This window comes from Pollachius pollachius (genome assembly GCF_949987615.1).
Source record: "Pollachius pollachius genome assembly, chromosome: 12".
Lineage (NCBI taxonomy): Eukaryota > Metazoa > Chordata > Actinopteri > Gadiformes > Gadidae > Pollachius > Pollachius pollachius.
In genome coordinates, this window is record NC_136945.1 from 717,501 (window position 1) to 737,346 (window position 19,846).

General features: G+C 43.4%; 1 protein-coding gene across 1 annotated transcript in view; it reads right to left on the reverse strand.

The window, feature by feature from the left end:
* lhfpl4a (LHFPL tetraspan subfamily member 4a) overlaps window positions 1–19,203 on the reverse strand; it is a gene marked incomplete at both ends in the record, with an annotated part of 49,375 nt that extends 30,172 nt beyond the window's left edge. The window contains one exon of the mRNA XM_079747562.1: window positions 18,792–19,203. Coding sequence (XP_079603688.1) covers window positions 18,792–19,203 — 412 coding nt within the window. The remainder of the gene's footprint in view (window positions 1–18,791) is intronic.
* Between the last annotated feature and the right edge of the window lie 643 nt (window positions 19,204–19,846).

The following is a 19,846-nucleotide window of genomic DNA, read 5'->3' on the forward strand; positions in this document are numbered from 1 at the left end:
CCTGCGTAATACATTAACCCTTAATGTACTGTATTCAGATACACCACATCTCCCTTTTTTACGAACATGTGAAACACATTTTTTTCAAAGTCCATCAAAACCTGTGAAAGAAAACAGGGTTAAACAAATCCTGGTAAACTGATACTCTTTCTAAACATAACATTTTCCAACTTATTTTCTGAAGTAAATATCTCTCCTGTAAAACTGGTACATTGGAAAAACATTTTCTGCTCAGCAAGAACATATGACAAAATCTTTTTTTTTTCACATTGAACATTTTTTTCCTTTTCTCAGCCACTTATAAGTTCAGTCTAGTGGGCTGTATGATTGCTCTCCCAGACCTGGTTCTGGGAGTGGAAACCCCAGGAGAGGGAACAGGAGACCCCAAAGCAGGTGGAGTGTCACCCTGCTCTAGGACCGGCAGTGGCTCCTGTTGCTGCTGTCCAGCCTCGTCTCGTGACGGAGACTGGAGTGGTATAAGATGCAGGCGGTTGCGTCTTACCACCCCATGTGGCGCATCCACAAGGTAAGATCTCGGCGAGGTGTGACTCTGGATCACAGTCCCTGGTGTTTTTGTGGCAGTCACCCACACCTCCTGACCTGGAGACAGGCTGCTGAGTGGCTTTGCACGATGTCGCCTGTTGAAGTTTGCAGCATCTGACGTCCTCTTCTCCCTTTCTTTCTGGAACAGAGTGCTGCGGTCGGGCAGTGCAGGTTGCAGCTCAGAGGAATGTGTCGGCACTGTGGTGCGGAGACGTCGACCCATGAGCAACTGGGCCGGGCTGTACCCATTCTGAAGAGGTGTGGCTCTGTATGCAAGCAGAGCCATGTACGGATCAGTTGCCTTTTTCAGCAGACCCTTTATGGTCTGTACTGCTCGCTCAGCCTCGCCATTGCTTTGTGGGAATTTGGGGCTACTGGTAAGGTGTTTGAACCCATATGCAGAGGCGAAGGAAGCGAATGCCTGGCCGGAGAATTGAGGGCCGTTGTCAGACATGAGCACCTCCGGGATGCCGTGTCTGGGGAACATCGATTTCAGATGGTCAATCACATCATTGCATTTTGTGTGTGTCAGCAGGGCAAGTTCGACGTACCTGGAGAGGTAATCAACGACGAGCAGGTAAGTTTTTCCCCCCAGTTCAAAGAGATCGGCCCCCAGCTTTTGCCATGGGCGCTCGGGGCAGTCTGACGGCATGAGTGGCTCACTGTGATTGCGGCGCTCTTGCAGACACGTTCTGCATTTGAGCACCATCTCCGTGATTTGATGTCCCAGCCCAGGCCACCCAACAGTCTGACGGGCACGTGCTTTGCACTTCACGACCCCTTGATGGCCCTCGTGCAGTCCGTCCAGCACAACGTTCCGCATTGCTGCTGGAATGACCAGACGTGTGTCTTTCAGCAACAGTCCATCTTGTACTGTGAGTGTAGCCTGCTCGGGCCAGAAGTGTTTCAGGAGTGGTTCCTGCTGTGCGTGATCTGGCCATCCGTCTGCACACATTTTCATGACACGAGAGCATACACTGTCAGCTTCCAGCTGTGCTTTGAGTGTGTCCATGAACGTGGGACTGGCAGGTAAGTTGTTGACAATGCAGTCCACGTAAATGTTCGTGCTCTCCATCAGTTCAGTGCCATTTGCGGTCATTTGTTTCTGTACAGGTGAACGTGACAATGTGTCAGCAGTCCAGAGTGACTTTCCAGGAATGTGCACGATGTCATAGGAGTAGCGCATGAGCCGCATTCGAAAGCGCTGTATCCTTGGTGGCAACAGGTCGAGTGCTTGTGCGACTAGTAAGGAGAGGAGCGGCTTATGGTCAGTCTCTAGGCAGAAGTGCTTTCCTAACAAAAAGTCCCGGAAGCGCTCACATGCCCAGGTTAGACCCAGGGCCTCCTTTTCTACTTGCGCGTAGCGTTGCTCAGTGGGTGAGAGTGAGCGGGATGCGTAAGCTACCGGCCTCCATTCGCTGTCCCATTTCTGGAGGAGCACGCCCCCCAGTCCATAAGATGAAGCGTCTGCCGAAACTTTGGTGTCCCTGCTCGTGTCATACATGGCCAGGACCGGTGGAGAGATTAGTGCTTCCTTCAGCACCCTGAAAGCCGCCACCTGGTCGACACCCCACAGCCAGCAGTTCTTCTTTGAGAGAAGGTCACAGAGAGCTTTGTCTTTCTCTGATAGCTGGGGTATGAATTTTCCCACCTGGTTAACCATCTCCAGGAAACTCCTCAACTCGCTCACGTTTGTAGGCTCTTTCATGTCCCTGATGGCCTCTGTCTTTTCTGGATCGGGGCTGATGCCTGACGTGGTGATGACATGCCCGAGGAACACCACCTCACTCCTGGAGAGCTCGCACTTGTCTGCATTCAAAGTCACCCCTGCTTGTTCAAGCTTTTTCAACAAGGCATGGAGACGAGCGTCGTGCTGTTCTTGGTCTTTTCCCCACACCAGCAGGTCATCGATGTGGCAGACCACCCCGTCGAGTCCATCTATCACCTCCGCCATGACACGCTGGAAGTGCTCGGGTGCAGAGTTGATCCCAAACGGAAGACGCTGGAAGTGATACCGTCCGAAGGGTGCTATAAATGTTGTGTATTTGGCTGACTCCTCAGCTAAAGGAATCTGCCAGAATCCCATGTTCGCGTCTAGTTTACTGATTCTGATTTTAAGATTCTGGCTCCAGCTAGCATTCCTAGACTCTGGTCGACTGATGGCAGCACATACTTCTCTCGACACACATACTGGTTCAAGCCCGTGAAGTTCACACACAGGCGTAGTCGCTGGCTGTTCTTCTTTGGGACGACGACGATGCCGGCGCACCACTCCGTAGGCTCCTCGACGCGCCTGATGACCCCCATCTCTTCCATCCGCTGGAGCTCCTCCTTCACCTTTCCTATCAGAGGCAGGGGAATTCTCCGTGGAGTCTTTAAAGAGAATGGCACGGCCTCTGGCTTGAGCTGGATGTGGTATGGACGCCTGATGTCGCCTAGGCCCTTGCAGAGTTTTGGGTAGGTTGCCTTTAAAGAGTCCATGGTGACGCTGTCGACTCGAATGAGTAGACCCAGGGCAGTGATGGCCGGTAGCCCGAGCAAAGGTGTGCTCAGGGTTTTGACCACATAGACCTTCTCCTCCGTCTGCTTGGCTTTGTAAGTCAGCTGCATTTTTGCATAGCCAGCTACCTCCAGCTGAATCTTTCCTGGACCCAGCAAGGGTTTCTCTGGCTTGTGGAGGACAGGCATTTGTGCCCCCGGGAACAAGTCTCTCAGGTCACTGTCCGAAATGGCGGTTACATCTGCGCCGGTGTCAAGTTTGAATTTCATCACTTTCCCTTTTATCTGCACATCAGCCGCCCACATGTTGTTTTCACATGACACAGAGCCCAAGAAGAAACTTTTCCCCTCTTCTTCCTCAATGCACGCTACCACAGACTTGCTTTTGCAGACGCGCTGGTAATGGCCTTTTTTTCCGCAGCCCCGACAGGTTGCATCGTTGGCGGGACACTTGGCGGGCCACTCGTGAGAAGGCCCCCCACACTTGTAGCGCTGGGCGCTGTGCTGCATGCCTTTGTCTCTGCCTTGCGTGTGTTGGCGGGAATGTGCGCCGCTGCTTTTCCAGTTGGTATATTGCTGTCCCTTTTTTATCAGTCTGTCTATGGAGCTCCCCTCCATCTGCATAACACTGCTAGCGTCACCCCTAAGTGTGCTCTGTTGCTTTTTGACTTCTTCAGACTGTCTTGCCATATCAATGGCTTTTTGCAAAGTCAGTTTTTCCTCCATCTGCAAGCGTTCAGAAAGTCTGGTGTTTGCAAGCCCCACTACGATCCGATCTCGTATGAGTTCATCATGCAAGTCCCCATATTGACAGTGTTCTGCTAAAGCATGCAGGGCAGTGACGAATGCCTCGACAGTCTCATTTGGTTCTTGTTTTCGCATATTGAAGCATGCACGTTCAAACACAATATTCTTTTTCACAACAAAGAAATCCCGGAATCCGTCTTTTACTTTGCCATAAATCTTCGTGTCAGCATCACTCAGTTTTAATCCTCTCAATACATCGTCGGCTTCCTCCCCCATACAATATATCAGAGTGTTAACCTGAGTTTCCTCGGAGTTCGTAGTCAAGTTGCTCGCTTGCCGAAACCTCTCGAACCTCCGGATCCATTTTGTCCAATCGAGCGGTTTGTTGAAATCGAAGGGCTCCAGTGGCTGTATGTTGAATGTAGCAGTTGGTGCACTAGCCGCCATGCTCGCTTGTTGCACGTTAACGTTTCCCTCACGTTGTTCGCTCTTAACATCCACCAATGTCTCTCCCTCTGTCTCTGTCGCCGTGGACCGTTGTGTCCTGTGCCTTTTCTTTCGGGTCATAGACACAGCACTTCTGACACCATGTCGTATATTCTATTTGAGGAATATTAATTCAGCGCGGACAACTGTGTCTTGACTTTACAGGCACTTTATTAAACTGCCGTGAAGACGTACGAACCCAGCATCATGTGACCACACACACACAATCCTATTGGTCTACTGTAGCGTAACCTGCGTAATACATTAACCCTTAATGTACTGTATTCAGATACACCACATGAGTAACCTGATTCGATTGGATTTTAGTCAGACTAAGGTGTATACATGCATCTTAATAATCCAATCATAGTCGGACTAAGCCAATAATTGGATTTTCTTGAGTGTCATGTAAACACACTGACTGAGAAGTTTGAGAGTGGTCTGTAATTATTTAAAATTGTTGGATTCCCTCCTTTTAGTAGGGGTCGAACCTAAGCAGCCTTGCAGATCTTGGGTATTTTGTTTGAAGCCAATGAGAGATTAAAAAGATGTGTCAATGGTTCAGCTAATAAGTCTGCTGCTAATTTTAAAAAACCTTGGTTCCAAGTGATCCGGACCAGACGGTTTTCTAGGGTTCAATTGCTTTAAGGCTTTGTGAACCTCAGCAACTGTAAAAGGGGTATTGAAAGTGTTGTGTACATTACTAGCATTGTTACCCAAATTTACAGATTTCACAGCTGAATTTTGGGCATTGAACAGGAACTAGGAAGAGATAAAATGTTCATTTAAACAGTTTATCATTTCAACCTTATCATGAACAGCAATGGAGTCTTTGACTAGACAATATGGTCATTCATATGAGGTTTAAGAAGCAGATAATGATTTAATTGCTTTCCAGAATTTTCTCAGATCATTCATATTTTCTGTAGTGATAGTTAGATAAAACTCAGATTTGCTTTTCTGAAGAGAGAAGTACATTTCTTTCTCAGCTGCTGAAAGAGAAGCCAGTCAGCCTCAGTGCCTGACTTTCTTGCCTTTGCACAGGCCACATTATGCGCATGAAGCAGGCCGGAAAGCTCAGCTGTGAAACAAGGGCTATCCCGACCCTTAATTCTGAACTTCCGCATAGGAGCATGTTTGTTGAGAATTTGATGAAAGGTATCATGGAAAAAATACCAAGCCATTGAAACATCATCAATAAGGGCAATTCTGGTCCAGTCAAAAAGATATACGTACGTCATATAGAAAACCCTGCTCAACAAACATCTTCAAATTACGCCTTTCTACAAAACAAGGTTTAAACTTAACAATCTTGGTGTCTCTTATTGCTGCTATCACACAGTGATCACTTACATCATTTGGGAAAACAACTGTGACAGAGCATTTAAAAGGGACATTAGTCAAAATTAGATCAGAAGTGATGACTTCTCAGGACATTTTGGGTTCGGTCTGGTGGGGGAGGTAATTATTTGTGTTAAATTCAAAGAATCACACTGTGCTTTAAATGCATCTGACACAGGCGTCAACTAATCCCAGTTAAGACCACCAACCACAACAATTTCATTATACTGCAATTGTGAGTCTTTTCACCAGTGTGGACATTGAGTTACCTATTGCATATGGAGGCCTATAACAACCAACTATCATGACACGATGGTCTTTGGAAACTTCTAAATTTAAGGCCAGAAGCTAAAATAATTTACTGGAGGATTGAGCACATAATGAAATTTTCGTTTGGCGTAAATAGCAACACCACCCCCCTTATTAGGGCGGTCAGCTCGAAAAACATTATAACCATCAATGCATATGTCCTTATCATGAACAGATTTAGTTAAAGTGTAAATCAAACGCAGGGTCTTTGTTTTGGCACATATTCCCATCAAATAAGCCCTCCAGATACTTTTTTCATTGAAAATCGAGTATATGAGTTTGCCCAGCGCAATGTTTGGTTTCCATGTTAATGGTAAGGGTCACCGCGAACGCTTCCAAATCTGCCTTTTTAACCACTAATATTGCTCAAACTAGCACCAAACCTCTGCAGTAGCATGATTAGGGTCCCTACACATAAAAGGAAGCATCAACAACTTAGTTGGCTTACCAGGAGTTTATTAAAAATGACTGTTTTCCACGTCTTTGCCTTACCGGTAGGTCCATGTTTCTTCTTCTTCTTCTGATTAATGGCGGATCATAGTTTTTCCCTATATACCGCCAACTACTGAACTACTACACAGGAGTGTGTAACAAGGACCTTGGCAAATGATACTTTAAATCATTAAAAAAATTCAGAGAAAAAACAACAACACACAAACAAGCAAAACAAAACAAAATAAACAAACTACCAAAATAAATAAATGAATAAAAAAAAATATATATATATTTAAGGTTAAATTCTTCTAATTAGTTCAGTATCATTAAGATACATAACAAAATACCTGCTTCTTTGTCCCTCCATTCCTTGCTCCTGTAAAATATTGTGAATGTCATTTTCTTCATCCAGTTCTTGCCATTTCTGCCTGTGCTGGTCAAATTTCTTATATTTAAATAAAACATGATTAACATCCTCTACAACGTTGCACTCAGAGCATACACCATTACTTTTACCTATTATTGCTAGAGTGGAATTAAGTCCAGTATGACCTAATCTCAACCTTGTTAATACAACTTCTTTATGTCTGCTTAGCCCCTTTGAGGTGATTCTTTTCCCTCCAACACTGCTGTGGTTCCAATGGTAGTATCTGGCTGAGCTCACTTATTGTAAGTCGCTTTGGATAAAAGCGTCTGCTAAATGCCCTAAATGTAATGTAAATGTAAGCTCTCTGACGCCCATTCATCTTGCCACCTTAACATAACCTCTGATTTAATTAATGATATAGCATCAACTTTGCCCAATGGAATGTGAATATCTGTTTCGTCTAATTCCAGTGCTTTTTTTGCTAATTTATCAGCAATTTCATTGCCATAGATTCCATAGTGGGCTGGAATCCAACATAACTAAATAACTAATCCAAGGCTTATAATATTTAAAAGAAGATGCTTTACCTCTATTACCAAATATTCACGTGTTGAATTACCTGTTATAAAATGTTGTAGTACTGCCATAGAATCAGTACATATAACTGATCTAATATATCGCTGTCGGTACAGTAAAGATGTTCATAGAACCAAGTGCAAGTATTACAATCGCTAGGCTAACCCATTCCCCGTGTAAAGCAACGATAGCAGCTACTGTAGATGCTACACAATTAAGTACCTTGAATAAGTGCAATGTACAAGTGCCAGGACGTACAACATTCAATGGTGGCTGTGCATTGGTTTCTATGCAGAGTCGAGGTGAACTCTGAACAGGTGAGTTTTGAGTCTTTTGCGGAAGCTGGTGAGCGACTCTGCGATCCTGACATCGGAAGGGAGCTTGTTCCACCACTGAGGTCCCAAAACAGAGAAAAGTTGTGACAGAGAAAAGAGTCACCTACTTTAATCCTAATGGACCGTTGAGAGAGAAAATCAAGTATGTAATTATAAATTTTCCCATTAATCCCCAATTTTCCTAGTTTAATCAGCACACCTTCTCTCCACATAGTGTCATAGGCTTTCTCAATATCCAGGAAAACTGCCACCATTACTTCTTTCATTATCAAAGACTTTTCAATTTCATTACAAACTTTAATCAGAGCATCATTTGTGGATTTGCTTCTCCTAAAACCAGTTTGGTAACTTTTAAGTGGATGAATGTACTCTAGAAAATAGTTAAACCGTGCTACAATAATTTTTTCCATTCATTTTCCAAGATGTGAAGTGAGCACAATAGGCTTTTCCTGGATAAAAGTTTACTGGGTCACTTGAATCTTTACCTGGTTTAGAAAGAGGAAGGATTGCTGCCCATTTCCACTTGTTTGGTAATTTGCCTTCATTCCTTGTTTTGTTAAACAGATTAAGAACTTTTTCAAAGATATTATCAGGTAATTTCCTAAACATAGCATAACACGGGTTGTCCATCCCTGGTGCAGAGTATGCAGTATTACTCAGTGCTCTTTTAAGTTCTGCCATATTAAACTCACAATCTGTAATATACATGTTTGACTCCTTGGTATTTAAGATATTCCTGTTTACTTTCAGTACCTCTTCTTTCCTTTTCTTGTAACGCTCCTCCAGAAGGCTACCCTTATATATCTATCTCTGCAAAAGCTCTACCAAGCATATTGGCTTTCTCTACATCTGATATTGCATGGGTCCCATGTTTGATTTAAACAGGAACATGTGGAGGCTTAAATGTGCCTATCATCTTCTTAATCATCATCCACACATCATTCAAAGTGGTCTCTCTTCCTATTGTTGAGCAAAACTGTCTCCATGACTCTCTCTTAGCCTCTTTATTAACCTTCCTGGCTAATGCCTTCGTCTTTTGGTAGTTGATAAGATTATCCATTGTTAGTGTTCTACGCAGAATCTTAAAAGCTCTATTCCTCTCCTTGATAGCCTCAGTGCACTTATCATTCCACCATGGAACATTCACTTGTTTCTTTTTACTCTGAATAATAGGAATACTTTGGCTGGCATCACACAATATAAAACAACTTACACTGTTATTCATTCAACTGTCTGACCATTATTAGCTGATATATCTTCCCTACCCTTCACAGAGTTCTACAAATATCTTCCAATGTGCTTTTTTAAAGACCCAACTTTGATGTACATAACTCTGTTCAATCTTGAATTCAATATGTACTTCACATGTAATGGGGAAGTAACCACCACTGCCCATGCTTGCACTTTGATCTACTTCCCATTCACATCTACTAGCAATTTTCCTATCAACTAAAGTTAAGTCTATACAAGAAGTTTCATTTTTAGAAGCATTAATTCTGGTACCATAACCATTATTTAGGCACACCAACATTCTATAATTCATCATATCTTCAACTGCCTCACTATTAATATCTGTCCGTTTACTACCCCATAAACTATTGTGAGCATTGCAATCCCCACACCAAATTCTTCTGTAGCTTCTCTTAACAATAATTTTCATTACCTCATTGTTTAATGCTTTACATGGATTATAATAATCAATGATAGTAAAGTGACTCCTTCCTTCATTAAATATTTCTGTTATCACACATTCATGACCTTTGGAATTAACAGACCCATATGGAATTCCTAATTTAATAAATACACATCCATACACCCACCTCCTCTGCCTTTTTCTCTGCACATCTACTGCCATTATATCCTTTCAATATAAAGTCAAGTTTTGGTATTAACCATGTTTCTTGGATGCATATGACATCAGGTTTCTCTTTCAAATTGTGTATATAACTTTGAAATTCTTCTGGCATTCCACTGAAGGATGAGAAGTACCATAACACTTTTAACCAAAATCTTGACCATCATATTTACATTTCAGCATCTCTTTAATTTAACTAGCTTGTGAGCTGAACCCTAAAAAATAATTTGCAATGTTCACTGAATTGACCTTATCACTTCCTTGGGGTAGTTCTGTTGCTTTATCAATCACTGCGCAAATAAAGGCAAGGACATCGTTTTTCTTGACCAACAACACATATTCGGACATTTTCTTTTTGAATTCACAGCATTCTAACTGATGAGAATTAGGTCTAGGCCTACTGACCTGTTGGGCTTTTTCCTGAACATTGCTCCTGTGATTCACTCTACTTATTGGGTTGCTAGCATTTGTTTCCCAATCCTTCTCTGATGTAGGCCTACAGAAGGGGACATTAAGGCTGGCACCTTTCTTCTCCAATTCAATTTTCTTAGTCGCGTCTGCATAGGACACTTTGTTCATAATTTTTAGATCCATGTTTCCAGGAAGTCCACACAAGTCGATTACCTGCTACCGTAATTAATATAATAGAGGCTCCAACAAATTTAACTTAACAACTCCCCTCTTGATACTTGACTATATAAAATTAGTTTGTGTCTTTATTATATTATTCATATTATATTATTATTACGGTAGCAGGTAATCGACTTGTGTGGACCTCCTGGAACATGGACCTACCAGTAAGGCACAGACTTGGAAACGCGATCCGTGCTCCACCTTTGCGAACTGAACCGACCCGTACCCTCCGGTGGAAACTCGCCATTACAAGCGTTCACGCTACCCCTAACCAATAACATGGAAGCCAAACATTGCGCCGGGCAAACTCTATACTCGATTTTTAATGAAAAATATATCTTGAGGGCTTATTTGATGGGTATACATGCCAAAACAAAGACCCTGGGTTCCGCCGGAATTACACTTAAACCAAGTTTCAGATAAAACAATATCTGCATCAGTTGAATTAACCCAAATCCTTACAATGTAAAATTTGGTGATTAAAGTCTGCACATTACAGTTTTTCTCAGTCGCTTTGGTACATTTCTTGAATCATCCTTAACATTTGCAAAACAGTAAATGCATTTCTCAAAACAATTCGTACAAATAGCAAAACACCATGGATTACCTGCAAAAGCCAGTCTCTTGCTCAAAATCCTTAGTTCATCTCTCAAAAGTTAATATCTTTGTCAATGAACATGTCAGTGCCATCAGAATGACAAGTCCTTGTGTCATTGTGTACGGATAAGACACATGCTTAGTCATGTTGTCAATATAACAGTGTACTTTGGAGGGATGTTATGATGCAAACTATGGCTAAAGTTTTGAAGACAATTATTGTAAATTGTAAGTTACACCTTAGTGTATGTGGGAGATTGATTGCAAGAGACCGGACAAGATTCACATTTACGCTTTGACTGTTTGTACTGTAATTTGCTGACAGACCATGTCATTGTTAGAAATGTAAACATAGGACAAACTGGGTAAACTGTACATGCATTGCTGTAAGAATTACGGTTCAGTTTTCCTACACCTCCTGACGTTCCTGTCTGTTGGGCCACAAATTCTCATTCTCACGCAGCCTCACTCCTCTTCCTCTTCCTCTTCTTGACCCCGTCCAATTCCTTGTCCTTCCATTGTCAGACAATGTAAAATTGTGTTGTGCTCCAGCTATATACTTGCCAGTTCATAGTTCAGGAGATGCACCTTTGAGCTATTTCAGTAAACTGGTTGATCGTTGGTTTGATCTAACACTTCACACATTTCCCTTCTTTAGAGAAAGTCAAGATTCACCTGGGAGCAATTTACCAATTCAGGACAGATTTAGAAAAAAGAAAAAAAGAAAAGTCTAATGGAAATGTTTAGAAATATGCTTGACATATTCTGACAACTTGTTCAACCATTTTGCATGTAAAGACTTATGCAATGAACTAATGCCTAAATGTTGTGGGGGTGAGACTATTCAATAGAGACCCATTACAATACATTTTGATCAACATGACATAAGCAATTGATAATGTAGGAGAAAGTAGAGAATTGTTCATAATAATTTCCATGAATGTACCAAAGCATTTGCAACTTGTTCAAAGAAATGAGAAAGTGCTTTTTAGATGTGCACAAGTGACACAATGATGTGAAGATTGAACAGGTTGTTTGGAGAATTTCAATTCTGATCTGAGAAATGTACCAAAGCGACAAACTGTAAGATGTATGATACCAAGGCCTGACCTACATTTAAAGTCTGCAGGTGTGTCACATTGCTGAGGCATATCAGGGCAAGGATTTGGATGAACATTTCCAGATATATCTAACAGCAGCATGATCATGATTCTATGCCTAGTTGACCTACCTGAAATGGGCCTTTCATTTTTTGAATGTAAAGAACTAAAAAAAACAGGGAGTGAATTTACAGAGATATTAAACCAGTCTTTCACAATGAAAAGGCAGTTAAGGCGGATGAAATTCACTGCATTATATGAACATATGGACAAGCGCACTAGCATAGGTACTTTCCATTTGAGTGGGACAGAGAGTGTATCCCTGTTTGAAAAGTCTAGAAGAGGAACGAGTACATAATCTGCCTCACTTACTGAGCAAGGCCCCAAGTCCAAATAGTCAATGAAAGTCATCAGGCTAAGAAAGGTTAAGACGAGCTTCATTTTCACTGTATGTTAACAAATGTGTAGATTTTGTGTCAGTGACAGCAAAAAGTGATCCAGACACATGCAGTGCAAGCACATGTGTGTGTAGTGTGTGTGAGTACCAGGAGAGGTAGGATGGGAAGATGAAACAAGCAAGGTGATGTTGCATCAGCAACTGCAGCAGGAGAGGATAGGCTGCATGCCTTCATCAAACCACTTCTGTTTGGGCTCTCAGCAGATAGCCAACCTCAGCTCAGATTATTAGCCCTCAGGACTGCAGGTAGCCAACCTCAGTATACTCATAGCCTCCAGTAGGTAGCCAACTTCAGCTCACTCATAGCCTCCAGCAGGTAGCCAACTTCAGCTCACTCAAGGCCTCCAGCAGGTAGCCAACTTCAGCTCACTCAAGGCCTCCAGCAGGTAGCCAACTTCAGCTCACTCAAGGCATCCAGCAGGTAGCCAACTTCAGTTCACTCAAGGCCTCCAGCAGGTAGCCAACTTCAGCTCACTCAAGGCCTCCAGCAGGTAGCCAGCCTCAGTATATCCACAGCTTTAAGCAGGTGGCCAACTTCAGCTCACTGAAGGGGCCCTATTTTAACGGTCTGAAATGCAAGTGAGAAGCGCCAAGCGCAAGTAGCTTTGTGGGCGGTTCTATGGCGTTGTTCCTATTTACCGGCGCATAAATGACTCTTACGCCCGGTGCAAATCTAAAAAGGGTTGGTCTGAAATAGCCTAATTACCCGTAGGTGTGGTTTGGGCGTAACGTGCAATAAACACAACTGTAACTGTGGTTCTATTTAATGATATACGCAATACATTAACAAACATAGTTTCTAACCAGTATTGTATGCGTTATCATTATCAAGCATGTGTCCCCCCGTTAATATACATTGACATGGACTGTGTTACAGAGATGGGACAAAGTCACTGTTTGGCAAGTCCCAAGTAAGCCCCAAGTCTTAGCAGTCAAATCTGAGTCGAGTCCCAAGTCAAGACAGGGAAAGGCAAGTCGAGTCCAAGTCAAAGTCACACCAAAGCCAAGTCGAGTCCAAGTCAAAGTCACACCAAAGCCAAGTCGAGTCCAAGTCAAAGTCCCAAACCTTTTCAAGTCTTGAACAAGTCACCATGTATTTTTACTTAATGTCATTATTAGGCTATTGATCATAATTTCAACATATCACTCTAATGTAGTCATTTCTTATCAATACAGTTATAATATGTTCATTGTTTCTGTCTTCAAATGTGTTATGATATGCGCATGCACCGAAATCTTATGTTGTTAAAAGTAGCCCAATAGGGTGGGAACACCGCCTAATATGGCAACACTGCCTGAACGTCCTCAAAATGTAGCCCAATAGGTCGGTAAAAAACGCCCAATCTGGCAACACTGCTGAACGTCCTCACCTCCAGCGTCAACGTAAATCAATGAGACCAACTGAAACGAAGCGGATATGAAACTTAAACTGTGATTCTGAAGAAAGCATACATGATATCAAAATTCAGTTTAGATGTTATTGAAGATACGAGTGTGTAGATTTGCTACATTTTTTGAACGAAGGTAAACGGTTGAACAATGATTTAGTTACGATGTCTTAAGTGTCAGAGGCTGGCCAGACGGCTTCAATGGGACCAATTCAAAACGCAGCTGATATGAAACTAAAACTGTTATTCTGAATAAAGTATAAACGATATCAAAATTTCGTTTTGATATTATTGAAGTGTAGATTTGTCTTCACTTGCTGTTTTATTTTTCATCTTCACGGAAGTGAATGCGTCTTGGGTGTCTAGCCCTCTAGGCGGGAAACAGGTTAGATATCTAAAACAATAAATATTTTTGACTCAAGACATGTCGAGTCATTACAAGTCAAAGAGGCAAAGTCCGAGTCAAGTCTCAAGTCAATAGCAGTCAAGTCGAGTCGCAAGTCATGCGTAATTTTGTCAAGTCGAGTCTGAAGTCATGAAAATCATAACTCGAGTCCAAGTCATGTGACTCGAGTCCACATCTTTGCTGTATTATGCGTTACGGGTTTAGTTTGCGTGTGTTTAACCAGATGGGCGCCCACACGCGCGCCCGCATTCATTAATTCTTTTACACATACACACGCACGCACCCGCATTCATTCTTTTTAACACTCACTCGCGGTAAAACAATGTTTTCTCACGACCAAATACTCATCAATCCTAAAAGTAATGGGCTTGTACACGATGTGTACTGGGCTGTGTCAAGAAAATATGTGTTTGCTGTACGGTGTTTGCAGATGCATTGATTTAAAAGTACAACTTACTACAGCTGTATCAGCTGTTATTTCCCAAATAATTTACCAAGAATGTGTGGCTAGGTAGATGAGAGAAGCAAAGTGTATGCGCGAGGTGCACAAGCAACATTATGCATGCGCCCTTAAAATAGCATCTGAACAACGCGCCACTGACTTTAAACCAGGTATTTCCTGGTTTGTGGCGCAATTGTTTTCTGAAACTGGAAAGTAGCGCCAGGGAACGTTTGCACCAGAACACGCCTCCTCCTTTCGCCGAACCTCCCCTTTGGGCGCAAGATCATTCCCTAATTTTCCGACCTGTGGCGGAGGAGGGAAAAGCACGCTCTGCGCCAGTTGCAAACTAGCACCGACACATGCGTCAGTGTAGAAAGTTAATTGCGCCGGATGCAAGATAAGGCCCAAGGCCTCCAGCAGGCAGCCAACTTCAGCTCACTCAAGGCCTCTAGCAGGTAGCCAACCTGAATACATGAGCAGTGTAAAACGTAAACTAGTATATTCAAATCACCCCAATAAAAGTCGGTTTATACTGGTACATTCAAAGTGCAACAAAATGTAAGTTAAAGGTAGAGTTTCAAATTTAGTGTTTTTTACACTTTCAAATTTAGTGTAAAAAACACTTAAAACTGTAGGACTCACAACACACAACAAAGAATAACAAAGACTAACATGCTGCCATCTTGGTCATTCATGATAATACATTGACTAATGTACATTGACTAATCTTAAATACATTGCACAAATGATGCTCTGGTTAAAAACATTGCTTTTTTAACTTAGCCTTTATTTTCTATTTTATTACTAAAACGCCTTTTTAACTTTCTATTTTACTCATTTCTTTGCATATGTTTTCTTTTACGTATCTATTATCTATATATCTCTCATTCATCAGTACAGTAAGAGATGAGCTCACAGTGAGTCTGAGCTCTCATTCATACGCTACAGTAAGAGATGAGCTCACAGTGAGTCTGAGCTCTCATTCATCAGTACAGTAAGAGATGAGCTCACAGTGAGTCTGAGCTCTCATTCATACGTTACAGTAAGAGATGAGCTCACGGTGAGTCTGAGCTCTCATTCATACGCTACAGTAAGAGATGAGCTCACGGTGAGTCTGAGCTCTCATTCATACGCTACAGTAAGAGATGAGCTCACGGTGAGTCTGAGCTCTCATTCATACGTTACAGTAAGAGATGAGCTGACAGTGAGTCTGAGCTCTCATTCATACGCTACAGTAAGAGATGAGCTCACAGTGAGTCTGAGCTCTCATTCATACGCTACAGTAAGAGATGAGCTCACAGTGAGTCTGAGCTCTCATTCATCAGTACAGTAAGAGATGAGCTCACAGTGAGTCTGAGCTCTCATTCATACGCTACAGTAAGAGATGAGCTCACGGTGAGTCTGAGCTCTCATTCATCAGTACAGTAAGAGATGAGCTCACAGTGAGTCTGAGCTCTCATTCATACGCTACAGTAAGAGATGAGCTCACAGTGAGTCTGAGCTCTCATTCATCAGTACAGTAAGAGATGAGCTCACAGTGAGTCTGAGCTCTCATTCATCAGTACAGTAAGAGATGAGCTCACAGTGAGTCTGAGCTCTCATTCATACGCTACAGTAAGAGATGAGCTCACGGTGAGTCTGAGCTCTCATTCATACGCTACAGTAAGAGATGAGCTCACAGTGAGTCTGAGCTCTCATTCATACGCTACAGTAAGAGGCTCTCTTGGGCCTCAGTCCCATCCAGCACCTCTTGGCCTCTTTGTCTGTGAGAGGCAATATTTCAGGGAACTTCTCTGCAGTGCGGACCCAGTGAAAGCATCTTTTTGGAAACTTCATAACCTTTTCTAGTGCTATGTTACAATAGTGCTACAAGTGCTATGTTGAAATAGACACTAGACATAAACTAAGATGAGTATTGTGTCCTCTATCATGGAGATCTAGTGATCTCCATTGGCTTTGTGAAACATGCACCACACACAATGGTACTAAAGAACAGAGAACTGGATTCAAGTGATAACAGGAGCAAGTGGGACAGAGTGGGGCCCGCTGGCGCAGAACCTTTCCCCTGAGAGGATGGGTGATTCTCCAGAGGGGAGGATCCATGAAGAAATCAATGAGGGATCTACAGCCACATATAGATCCATCTCTCTGGGGTGGGGAGACACCCATCCACCCTAAAGCACAACAACTCCACTAGACCCGTTGTGAACTGAAGGAGCTGTTTTCAACAGGAGCAAAAGAGAGAAGGTACAAAGTGAAACATGTACCTATCTTAAGATATGCCTTTTCCCCAGTGGAGCCAATTATTTAAATACATCAGCAAAAGTATCCACTCACGTGTTCTGAACTACCACAATGCTTTGCAAATGCATGCATTTGTTCTGCTATCTTCTATAAAACCTTGCACATCAGTCAATAGATATAATATTGATGTAGCACGATCACCATCTATTTCAGCCAATTGCCCCTGGTGTATATATGCTATGATGTCTCTTACTGAGGAGACAAATGAGATAAATGTAGTTGTTCTGCCTAGCAGGGTTAGACCAGACAGGCACTTGGCTCTGAAGGATCGCTCTGTTGGTCCTTTGACAATTAATGGTTTTGAAATGATAACAGATAGAGGAACATAACATCTTCACGCCCTGAGACACATAACATGACAGTTCATGATAGGACCAGCAGATAGGGGAACATAAAGTCTTCCGGCCCTGAGAAACATTTCCATGACAGTTTCTGTTAAGAACAGACGATTGAGGAAAATAACATAATAATCCACTGAGACAATGTACTGCTTGAACAGAAGACAGGACATGAACTTCAATGGAAGTGTAGAGAACAAGATAGATAATGATAAATTCTAATGCTTAAATGGTGGTAGCATGTGTTAGCGGTTGCTTGGTGTAGCATGTGCATGTGTTCTCTCTCTCGCTCTCTCTCTCTCTCTCTTTCCGGACCAGGGCTCTCTTTGTGAGGTGAAGTGGAGCATGAACATGTCTGTGATGTATAAAGGTTATAGGGATGACATCACAGCTCGCTTCCTTCTGCATGACCTCAGCTGATAGCCTTGTAGCTTTTAAAATGATGTCAGCCTTTCCAAACCTATGATGCATAATGATTAGAAAGAGAAATATTTCCAAATCATTTAATTGTTGATGTGTGTGTTGTTCTAATGCGTAATGCCTATTCTGAATTTATTTTACTGCACAGCACAACTAAGGCCTAGATCCTTCATCAAACATGGGAGTGGTTCATCCTGGGAGTGAACAGCCCGGGATTGAACAGCCCGAGAGTGAACAGCCCGGGACACAGCCTTGGACACAGCCTGGGAGTGACCAGCCTGGGAGTGACCAGCCTGGGAGTGACCAGCCTGGGCGTGAACAGCCTGGGAGTGAACAGCCCGGGATGAACCGGAAGTGAACAGCCCGAGAGTGAACAGCCCGGGATGAACCATAAGTGAACAGCCCGAGAGTGAACAGCCCAGGAGTGAACAGCACGGGATGAACCGGAAGTGAACAGCCCGGGAGTGAACAGCCTGGGATGAACCGGAAGTGAACAGCCCGGGAGTGAACAGCCCGGGATTGGTTCATCCCGGGAGTGGTTCATCCCATGACTGGTTCATCCCGGAGTAAATTAAGTTATATAAACACACATATCTGGTTTCTCTCCTTAACTTCTAAATGTCATGATCCCTATGTGCTATCGACCGATCGCAAAGGAACCCTAACCCTAATCAATTTTCCCAGTTTACACAAGAAAGGTGTCATGAACTACCGCTGAGGAGAAAGGATTTTTTTCAATTTGACGGATCCCTGATCTGAGTTAATTCATTAAAGGTGGGGATTGACTGCAATCTTGGAAATCATCTGACGACCATACAACAGCATAATAGAATCATAGCATCATAGTATAATAGCAATCAAAACGCTACAATAGAAACCATGCAACAAATCTGAAACTCAACTTCATAATCACTGTATTAATGAATGTCAAATAAAATAACTTTTATAGCAGTGGCTATTGCGTTGGCACATGCCATTTGTGTGTTTGTGTGCGTGTGAGTGCGTCTGTGTGTGCGTGTGAGAGAGAGTGCATGTGTGTGTGTGTGTGTGTGTGTGTGTGTGTGTGTGAGGACAACCAGAGTTAGATTTGTATTTGGGGAGATAAAGAGCGGAAAAGAGACGTGGTGAAACAGCCCCCTGAGGGTGGTGCGCGGGACGAATGACTGCTCCGGACATCAGCCCGATGAGCCCCTCGGCTCCCCGCCGCTCTTACCGCAGAGCAGCTGCATCCACGCGCACGTCTTGTATACCGTGGCCGTGTTGCAGAAGAAAAAGAGCGCGAAGCAGGCGATGCAGCCGAGGATGAGCACCACGGCCAGCAGTACGAGGAACGAGGCCGCCTTGAAGGCGCCCGATGGGATGGAGCTGAAGTCAGCGAATGTACCCTGGCAGGTGAGCTCCCGGTCGTTCCCGGGGTTCCCCCCTCCCACGCAGTAGTTGAACAAACCGAAGTGACCGGCGTACGGAGTGTTCATACTGTCGCCGATCCAGAAAGGCTGGAAGAACACAACCACGTTGATGATGGCTAGAAGTATGGTGAATATGGCCCATAAAACGCCGATGGCCGTCGAGTTCCGCATGTAGTTGTCATGGTATATTTTGGAAGCTTCTTGCGAAGGCAACATCTTCCTCCCGGCCGGTGAGGAGGTGGCGATGGGTTCTCCTCGGGTCTCCAGAAGCGCTTCAAGGGGAACTCCGTGGTGGGTAGCGTTGGATGTATAGAGAAGTCACCTAACTTAAAGTGCAATCATAGAGAATTTGACAAATAAAGGCGCAGATTCAGCTCTTTAAGAAGAAATAAATCCAAATGATCTCATACAAAACCATTAGAAAAGCGACCTTCCACCGCGAGGAGAAGAGCCTCTCTGCCTGTCAAGTCGTGAAGAAACGACTGAGTCCATCAAACTCGGAAACAGCAGACCAGTGGTTCAATAAGAGATGTTTTCTGATGATGTAAGCCGTCCTAGAGTTCATCATGTTGCGGTGTCTTCTGCGCTTCAAACGAGAGGAGACGACGTGTTCGGTGGATCTCCCGGGATCCTCTGGACCACGCATCTACAACTACAACAATACTGCATAGGCGCTACCGAGCAGAGACAGAATCGCTGAGCTGCACTCAGCTGGAGGGAAGAATAGAGTACTGCCCCTGTACTGCATGGAGGAGGGTTAGACGCTCGTCTCTCCCCTCCCACCCCCCCCCCCTCTCTCTCTCTCTCTCTCTCTCTCTCTCTCTCTCTACTTCTCTCTCTCCCTCCCTCTACTAACTCT